The sequence below is a fragment of the Crinia signifera genome, chromosome 19 (genome assembly GCF_055691185.1).
Source record: "Crinia signifera chromosome 19, ASM5569118v1, whole genome shotgun sequence".
Lineage (NCBI taxonomy): Eukaryota > Metazoa > Chordata > Amphibia > Anura > Myobatrachidae > Crinia > Crinia signifera.
The window spans coordinates 131,165,314-131,176,216 of NC_139226.1; the positions used below are offsets into that span (position 1 = coordinate 131,165,314).

A 10,903-nucleotide genomic window follows, 5' to 3' on the forward strand; every position below is an offset into this window, starting at 1 on the left:
AGAGGGAGTGTCTTCGGACTACAGCCAAACGTGCGTGTGCGGTGGGAACACTAAGATTCTGCACGGTCTTACAGCGTCCGAACGGACGGGAAGCTGACCGCACGCACCGAGTTGGTGTATGTGCGCAAACCTCCCTACTCTATTTGGAACTCATGCTTCTGCAACATGACACACTTATGCAATTAGCCAACCTCATAACAAATTGATTATTTTTAAATGTAATCAATTAATTCCTAATTGATAATTAAACACATTTAACGGTACTTATGTAGTATCTGGGCTGCCGATTTTTTGATTGTATGCCTTAAGTTAAGGCATACAATCAGATGCGATGCGATGCGATATCGCATCGCATCGCATCGCATGCGACCATCGGATGCGATGACCCGATTTTTCCATAGGAATCAATGTTAAAATGGACTGAGTCCATTTTAACATGGAATTCAATGGGAAAAAGGGGTCCTTTTCATACCCCTACTATCCAAGTGGGCATGGAGTTGGATATAAACCTGTGGCGAGCGTAGCGAGCCACCGAGCCCGAAGCGTGGCGAGCGAAGCGAGCCCCGCGAGGGGCCGGTATTCTGTGTCCCCTCGCGGGGCTCGCTACGCTCGCCACGCTTCGGGCTCGGTGGCTCGCTACGCTCGCCACAGGTTTATATCCAACTCCATGCCCACTTGGATAGTAGGGGTATGAAAAGGACCCCTTTTTCCCATTGAATTCCATGTTAAAATGGACTCAGTCCATTTTAACATTGATTCCTATGGAAAAATCGGGTCATCGCATCGCATCGCATCGATGGTCGCATGCGATGCGATGCGATGTGCCCGATTCGACCCGATTTAGAAATCGGCAGCCCAGATACTACATAAGTACCCATTTAACTAACATCTGCAATCTCTCTCTTGCTACTGGTACTTTTCCGCCTCTGCTCAAACATGCAGTGATAACTCCTATTCTAAAAAAAAAGAATTCTGACCCTAACTCTCTCTCTAACTATCGTCCTATCTCTCTGCTCCCATGCCTCTCCAAGCAACTAGAGAGGCTTGTCTACTCTTGCCTCACAAACTTTCTTAACTCTAACACCCTATTAGACCCGCTTCAGTCAGGCTTTCGCTCTTAACACTCCACTGAGACAGCACTGACTAAAGTGGTAAATGATCTGGTAACTGCTAAGTCTAAAGGCCACTACTCACTGCGTATTCTTTTAGATCTTTCTGCTGCGTTTGACACTTTGGATCACACTCTCCTCTTACAAACACTACACTCCCTAGGTCTTAATGATACAGCCATTTCCTGGTTCACATCTTACCTATCTGATCGCTCTTTCACTGTTCGCTTCTCTTACTCTACTTCCTCTTCACTACCTCTGTCAGTCGGAGTTCCGCAAGGCTCAGTCTTAGGTCCTCTTCTTTTCTCAATCTATACCTCCTCGCTTGGCAAACTAATCAGCTCTTTCAGTATTGAGTATCACTTATATGCAGATGAAACTCAAATCTATCTATCAACCCCAGAGTTGTCACCAGTGGTTTTGGCCGAGTCTCTGAATGTCTCTCTGCCATCTCACTTTGGATGTCTTCTCACCAACTCAAACTCAATATTTCCAAAACAGAATTACTTTTATTCCCGCCAACTAAGAAAAGTTACCATCCCGATATCTCCATCACTGTTGACAACTCGACCATCTACCCTACCCCACAAGCTCGTTGCTTAGGGGTCATCCTCGACTCTGACTTGTCATTTCTTCCCCACATTCAATCTGTCTCCAAATCATGTTACATGCATCTAAAAAACATATCCAGAATACGACCGTATCTCACACAAGACACTGCTAAATCTCTTATCCATGCACTCATTATATCCCGCATTGATTATTGCAATAGTCTCCTAACTGGTCTTCCCAAGAACAGACTCTCACCACTTCAATCCATTTTAAATGCTGCTGCTAGGCTGATCTTCCTTGCAAGACGCTCATCATCTGCTGATCCGCTCTGCCAGTCCCTCCATTGGTTGCCTGTATATTACCGTATTCAATATAAAACACTTCTACTCGCATATAAAGCTATTAACCATACTGCACCAGCATATATCTCTCTACTTATCACAAAATATCTCCCATCTCGACCACTCCGCTCTGCACAAGATCTGCATCTCTCTTCTGTACGGATCACTAGCTCCCATTCACTATTACATGACTTTCATCGGGCTGCTCCCAACCTATGGAATGCCCTTCCACGCACAATAAGACTCTCCACTAGCCTCCAAACTTTCAAGCGTTCCCTGAAAACTCACCTCTTCAGGCAAGCCTATCATATTTAAGTTCTACATGCATACCCCTCTGAGGCACTTATGTATTTTATAGCTTCCCTTCTGGCCTTGTAACTTGGTGGGACTGCTATGCTATTACTGGTCCCTGTCCTTGTGTTTCCCCCCTATATCCCTATAGATTGGAAGCTTGCAGCAGGGCCCTCCTACCTCCAAGTCTGTCTGTTGTTACCCAGTTTTTTTTATTACTGTCTACTATTGTAAAGCGCAGCGGAATCTGCTGCGCTATATAAGAAACTGTAAATAAATAAATACATACATAAATAATCATAGCATACGTACGTACATACATAGACACATATATACACACATAGCATACATGCACACACCATACATACATACACATAGCATACATACATACGTACATACATAGACACATATATACACACATAGCATACATGCACACACCTTACATATGCACACATAGCATACTAACACGCAGCTTAAATACACACTTAGAAGTGCTAATGGATCAGCGGGCGAAAGGGGTTCCTAGGTACTCCGAGACACCCCTGTATGCGCATATGGTGTAAGGGACAAGTTTGATTCTCTACATGGTCCGTTTAAACTGGAGATGTGCCCCCCCCCCTCCCCCTTATCCGGCACTGGCTGACAGTATAACTAATGCTACTGTAGTGTTGAAAAGGGCAATCACTGTATATGCCTGGAAATACAGCATTTAGGGCATGGGTCCTCAAACTGCGGCCCTCCAGATGTTGTGAAACTACAAATCCCAGCATGCCTTGCCACAGTTTTAACACTCCCTTATAGCAAAACTGTGGCAAGGCATGCTGGGATTTGTAGTTTCACAACATCTGGAGGGCCGCAGTTTGAGGACCCATGATTTAGGGTATAGACATTTTGGGTCGATACTGAGCCTCACAGAATCCAGATTTAACATTTTATGCTAAAGCAAGTTTCCATACATCTGCAAGTGGGAAGCTGTACCACCAAGGCCATAAGTACAAGGGGTGCAGTTGCTATGGGGGCCCAGAGCTGAAGGGGGAACCTTTACTGTCTAAATTGCCACCATGTGTTATATATACGGGGCAGTATGGATGGTGTAATGGTTAGCATTACTGCCTCACAGCACCGAGGTCATGGGTTCTATCCCCACCATGTGTTATATATACGGAGCAGTACGGACGGTGTAATAGTTAGTATTACTGCCTCACAGCACTGAGGTTATGGGTTCTATCCCCACCATGTGTTATATATACGGGACAGTACGGACGGTGTAATGGTTAGCATTACCGCCTCACAGAACTGAGGTCATGGGTTCTATTCCCACCATGTGTTATATATACAGGGCAGTACGGACGGTGTAATGGTTAGCATTCATGGGTTCTATCCCCACCATGTGTTATATATACAGGGCAGTACGGACGGTGTAATGGTTAGCATTCATGGGTTCTATCCCCACCATGTGGTATATATATATGGGGCAGTACGGACAGTATAATGGTTAGTATTACTGCCTCACATCGCTGAGGTCATGGGTTCTATCCCCACCATGTGTTATATATACGGAGCAGTACGGACGGTGTAATAGTTAGTATTACTGCCTCACAGCGCTGAGGTCATGGGTTCTATTCCCACCATGTGTTATATATACGGGGCAGTACGGACGGTGTAATGGTTAGCATTACCGCCTCACAGAACTGAGGTCATGGGTTCTATCCCCACCATGTGTTATATATACGGGGCAGTACGGACAGTGTAATGGTTAGCATTCATGGGTTCTATCCCCACCATGTGTTATATATACAGGGCAGTACGGACGGTGTAATGGTTAGCATTCATGGGTTCTATCCCCACCATGTGGTATATATATATGGGGCAGTACGGACAGTATAATGGTTAGTATTACTGCCTCACATCGCTGAGGTCATGGGTTCTATCCCCACCATGTGTTATATATACGGAGCAGTACGGACGGTGTAATAGTTAGTATTACTGCCTCACAGCACTGAGGTTATGGGTTCTATCCCCACCATGTGTTATATATACGGGGCAGTACGGACGGTGTAATAGTTAGTATTACTGCCTCACAGCGCTGAGGTCATGGGTTCTATCTCCACCATGTGTTATATATACGGGACAGTACGGACGGTGTAATGGTTAGCATTACCGCCTCACAGAACTGAGGTCATGGGTTCTATTCCCACCATGTGTTATATATACAGGGCAGTACGGACGGTGTAATGGTTAGCATTCATGGGTTCTATCCCCACCATGTGTTATATATACAGGGCAGTACCGACGGTGTAATGGTTAGCATTCATGGGTTCTATCCCCACCATGTGGTATATATATATGGGGCAGTACGGACAGTATAATGGTTAGTATTACTGCCTCACATCGCTGAGGTCATGGGTTCTATCCCCACCATGTGTTATATATACGGAGCAGTACGGACGGTGTAATAGTTAGTATTACTGCCTCACAGCGCTGAGGTCATGGGTTCTATTCCCACCATGTGTTATATATACGGGGCAGTACGGACGGTGTAATGGTTAGCATTACCGCCTCACAGAACTGAGGTCATGGGTTCTATCCCCACCATGTGTTATATATACGGGGCAGTACGGACAGTGTAATGGTTAGCATTAACGCCTCACAGCACTGAGGCCATGGGTTCTATCCCCACCATGTGTTATATATACGGGGCAGTACGGATGGTGTAATGGTAAGCATTACTGCCTCACAGCACTGAGGTCATGGGTTCTATCCCCACCATGTGTTATATATACGGGGCAGTACGGACGGTGTAATGGTTAGCATTACTGCCTCACAGCACTGAGGTCATGGGTTCTATTCCACCATGTGTTATATATACGGGGCAGTACAGACGGTGTAATGGTTAGCATTACTGCCTCACAGCACTGAGGCCATGGGTTCTATCCCCACCATGTGTTATATATACGGGGCAGTACGGACGGTGTAGTGGCTAGCATTACCGCCTCACAGCGCTGAGGTCATGGGTTCTATTCCCACCATGTGTTATATATACGGGGCAGTACGGATGGTGTAATGGTTATAGCATTACTGCCTCTAGGGTTACCACCTAGTCCCTTTAATTCCGGACACATATTACTTACACAGGTTCTGTGGCTGGCTGACTTCAAGACTCCACTTCACCTGATTTTAAACTGCCACAGAACCTGTGTAATTAACATGTGTCCGGAATTAAAGGGACTAGGTGGTAACCCTAACTGCCTCACAGCGCTGAGGTCATGGGTTCTATTCCCACCATGTGTTATATATACAGGGCAGTACGGACGGTGTAATAGTTAGCATTCATGGGTTCTATCCCCACCATGTGTTATATATACGGGGCAGTACGGATGGTGTAATGGTAGCATTACCGCCTCACAGCACTGAGGTCATGGGTTCTATCCCCACTATGTGTTATATATACGGGGCAGTACGGATGGTGTAATGGTTAGCATTAACGCCTCACAGCACTGAGGCCATGGGTTCTATCCCCACCATGTGTTTTATATACAGGGCAGTACGGATGGTGTAATGGTTAGCATTACTGCCTCACAGCACTGAGGTCATGGGTTCTATCCCCACCATGTCCCTATTCACATATGCTCTATGCAAAAACTCAACGTTTGCATCCATGCCAAGGGATCTGTCTGACTCAGAATCTGTCCCTCTACTTTCTAAAGTGTTTTACCTAGTCTGAACTGAAGGTGTCCGTTTTTCTATTTTTGACTGTGGAAAATGTCTACTACAATTAATTGCAATAGCAATAGTGACACCTACAGGTGAACCTAATGCTTGTATTCTGGTCTTTCCAGGAAACAGGTTCCGTCAAAGAACATTTTTCACTCAGAACTCAATATGCACATTTGGATGATACGAATATTGAAATGAGAAGACTTTTGTTTTAATGTGTAAAGAAGCAAGGGGTTGTCCTTCTGCAAGAATTACTGTACCACACATAACCTGCTGCTGTCAGTACAGGTTACCTGCGGGTACTGTGATCCTACTTTACAGATGGGAACCTAGAAGATGCATCTGTGCACCTCGAAAAACCATGATATACCCCTTTCACACTTGCAAAAATATCCCAGGTTTTTGCACATGAATGCGCATCAACACGGGATTTAGCTCAGTGTGAAAGGGTCTTAAAAGAATATCCTGTGATGAACATCCCAGGATTTCTACCCAGGTACTGACCTGGGTAGATTCTGGAATCGACCCGGGATGCGGTCAGTGTGAATGGTCCCGTAACCAGGATTGGGTACACGGAACTTTAAAAAAGCTGCTGATTGGAGCTTTTTTGGGCTCACAAATGCTGATGTCATCTTTCAGAGCCCTGGAGTCCATTTCTAATGACATGCATATGTATTTGCAGGGATTTCCCGGGATCAGTGTGAATGGGGCTGTCCTGGGCCGATCCCAGGTCTGAGTGCAGTGTGAAAGGGTACATTCCCGGGTAGAGTCCCGGGAAGCATCTGGGACCACATTCCCGGGTATGACCCAGCTCTGCGAGTGTGAAAGGGGTATTACACTACAAGTGGCACATTTAAAATGAGCAGGTAGATTTAATTGGTGGGTGATGCCTTATGGCTCAGCTCACTATGTAAAAGCAGACAGGAAGTTACCTGTGCACCCCTTGCATTGCAACATGGTTTGTCTGGGTGCAAACTGATCAGTGAAATCATTGGGATGGGCTTACACAATTTATTTATCCAGTGCTTTGTTTGATAATGGTGTAGGGTAAACTACAGGTTAGTATTTGCTTCTGATATCATCTACTCATTCAGATTGTACTTGAAGGCTTCCTGTCACCTTTTTCATTACACTTCAATGGATAATAAAGAAGCAGAACTGACAGGAGAGGATGCTCTAGATGGCCTGCAGTGAAAGCCTTGTGTGCTGCCCTCTTGTTCCTCTCACTGGTATGCTGCATTCTCTGTCCTCTTCATTCCACACATAAGTCATTCCTTTCATATACCGAGTTTGTAGATAAAAATAAAGACATCAGATTTATCTTATTAAATGAAACCCACATGGACAGAAGTGCTGGAATTGCCTTTCTGTATGTCATTGTCAGCACAGATAGTTCCTACAGATGCATTTAATTGTTTTCAAATTCCATTCTTATAGTGTCCCTACCACCTATTGCTATTCATTTCTGTTATTATAATATGTACCTGGTATTTCTATCTTTTTCGCTATATATACTCCTATATTCTGCTATTTCATTTCTACAACAACTACTTATTCTTTTCACATCACGAGTCTTAAGCCCCGTACACACGGGGCGGCTCGTCCTCCGTGCTGAGCGACAGGCTGAGGCACGGCCGTGCAGGACACATCGTGGGACACCCGCGATGCATCCCATGATGCTGGGACCGCGCATCGGACCCAACGGCATGTCGAGGAGAGACGATTTGGTCCGATTTAACGGGCCAATTGGTCGCAATCGGCCGAAATCGGAAGAAATCGCCTCGATGTATGGGAGCCTCACGTGATCGAGTCAGATCACTTAGAAATGGGGCAGAAATGACCCCGTGTTTATGCTTCATTAAGGTGAGTACACACTAGATGATATAATGCACGATATGCAGGATAATGACCATTGTTAATCATATTTTCGTTCATATCCTATATATGGTACTTAGCAATGTCCCCCGTTGTCTGTACATGCAGGACGACAGAGGATATCGCTAGCAAGAGACATGCTGCAGAATGCATGGCCCAGCTCCCTTAAACCCCCCCACCATCGCTGTCACCCCCCGCAATCAGCTATTTGCACTTACCGATGCTGGCAGCCCTGTCAGTTCCCATTGCTGCTGACATCGATATGCACCCATCTGATCTTACTTCTAATTCCAGACCCTATAACTCTACCTCCCTCGTTCTTAGTCTTATACACATTTGCCTTCTGTGTCTATGCCTTCCTAACCTCAGCAGCTGTCTTGTGTACACGTTTGCCCAGTTGAGGCTGGCATGACATTTCTCAGGTTCCAACGTAATGTAAAACATCTCTGTCACACCAACAAGTCTCAGTCCAGTGTTTCCACTACATTCCTGCACTTCCCACAACGTAAACACCTCTCTCTTCTTGCTATACCTCCCTTAACGCCAAGCATGCACTCTCTTTATATTATCCCCTGTTCACTAAATAGCCCTTCTCCCCATCTTTACAGACCAGCTACCTCTTAACGGACATCTCTCCTCTGTTGGACCATCTTCTATTAAGTCTGATACAATACAGTAACAAATGCTTATAGTCACATACTGTAGTTTTGTTTTACCTACTCCAGCAGTGAACTTGACCCAGCTATCTGTCATACTATTCTGTCAACAACATACTGGACATCCTTTGCTGATGCTTTAAATGCTATATGGAGGATTACTAGGGATACCAGGGTATACATATCTCATTTCTGGTCTGTCTGAGCCTTGATAAGTATTATGCATCTACATATTACTAACAGGGAAACATTAATTACTGTGGCTCTTTAGTTATTGGGGAACTACAAAACTCAGCATGTCAAGCGAACCAAAGGCTGAAGTTATAGGCTGACATGATCTCGTATAAGGGTATATGAGCAGGGCAATAATTTGCAGATACCTAGAGAAGTTAATAAAGTATTTACTGAACTATGACTTCTACCAAAAAGTACATTCAGCATCTTAAATTCCATGCCCCACTTATAATACCAACAAATGGTTTTTTTTTTGTTTTTTTTATAGAGTATTAGTAAAACAATACTAACAATTTGGTTCTGGATCTTAACAAGTCAAATGTTCTTTACGTACACACAAACCTGTCCTGAGACCCTGGATCGTGGATGTACTACAAGAATGTTGTCCACATTCTACTTGGCTCAAAAGTATTTAAACTTTAAAGTTTTGCAAAAGTTGATAATGATAATAGGACTAGATGGATGAATAGGATAGTAATATGTGACACTCCCCCCATCCCCATTCACCACCCAATTCCCAACCCAATCCCTCACTATTCTCCCACTGGTGCGGTCTTCTCCGAACCTTCTCCAAATACCTTTCTGGCACATCTTAAGGCTTTTTTTTTGTTTAATTATTCCTGCACCTCTACTCTGCTAGAGGTCCCCTTGTTACCAAAGAAGCCTGTGGCAGTCAAGCAATTACATTAACCATTTGACACCTTTGGTGTGGAACACTGATGTGAGCAGGCTTGTGTGGAAGGTTAGAGGTGGTGAGGTGTCTTAGCGTGACTCACATACCTTGTCAAGTTCATGTCCTTCCTCACTGTTGGAAAGTGTAACATTAAAAGGATCAGTGAACTGGTGTGGGTCTTTTCCCTTTTTACGATCTTTTTTAGCTGCCAGGACCCGGAGAATTGCAAGTTGCTGGCACAGTACGGTGGCCACTAGGAGCCATATGCAACACCTCATTATGTCCTGTAAGAATAGATCCTTCAAAAATTTACAAAGTTGATCTGTGGAAAGCTCCAAGTACTTTGAGTAGAGGCTGAGTGGGATACAGCAAGTGGAAAGCAGATCCTCCTATGTAGATAAGCACTTGCCAAGACAATAGGGGTCAAGATAGAGCATAAATCAACTTAACTCCACCAGGTCTTTTTACACATGACAAGATCAAGGGGGGATTTCTTTCAAAGTCCAAAGAGTGTAATTAAAGCTCACTCAACTATAAAGCCTGTGCTGTTTAGAGGTTTAGGGTGACATTTCAGCCCACATCTTCCAGCATCGAGCCCCATCAGTGTAGATCCTCCTCTGTAATGATGATTGATGTGGGGACCCATCAGGTGGACAACAGGACACAGACACCCTGCTGATAAGTAGTCATCCTCATCTGTTACGGTAACTGTCTAAATTCACAACCTGTAGCTGAAATCTTCTTTTTAACTTGATGCCACCTTTTGGGATAAAATACAGTATCTGATGAAGTGTTCACAATCCAGTCCTCATTGGCAGCTGCTGAACATTAATTTGGAGAACAAACAAAGTACATGTCCTTTCACAGATATAACACTGTATTATACAGTATGTATTTCCCTTCTTGGCACCGGGACAGTAATTCTGCTTTCTTGGTTGAGCAGCTGACAGTACAATATATAAAAGAAAACTCTATGCAATGAAAAAAAAAAAAAACTCAAAGAAATACTTTGCACATAAAATAACAAAAAGGTCCAAGAAGAAATAATCTCCTTTCAGATTTCTTAGATAAATGTTGCTTTTATAATGATTCTTCAGAGAGATGGAATATTTTTTTTCTCTTTGTCCCAGTCTTCGCTGTCTGTGTCTCTCACTCTGTCTCTCCCCAACTGCAAATTGGCAGTTGTTCTCTGGGGCTGCTCATTTCACCAAATATATCCTTCTTTCCTGTTGCTGCTACTTGAGGGAGAGGGAGGGGCCTCTCCCTGCTCATCTGTCAATCCTAGCTTTTTTAACAGCCCTATTAAAGTAGAGCTGATAAGCTGTTCAGCCCTTCTCCAGAGAGATGCTAATCACATTTTAATGACCCATAAAACCTTTTTTTTTTAACCTGAGGGGAACGACTGTTTATGAAACTGACAAAGGGAAAACGAAATAAGGAAAGAAGAATGTTTCA

The 10,903-nt window shown here is 44.2% G+C and overlaps 1 protein-coding gene across 1 annotated transcript in view; it reads right to left on the minus strand.

The window, feature by feature from the left end:
• Window positions 1-10,593, minus strand: part of C1QTNF12 (C1q and TNF related 12) — a 76,671-nt gene extending 66,078 nt beyond the window's left edge. Inside the window, exon 1 of the mRNA XM_083162070.1 lies at window positions 9,556-10,593. Coding sequence (XP_083018196.1) covers window positions 9,556-9,726 — 171 coding nt within the window. The 5' untranslated portion in view covers window positions 9,727-10,593. The remainder of the gene's footprint in view (window positions 1-9,555) is intronic.
• Between the last annotated feature and the right edge of the window lie 310 nt (window positions 10,594-10,903).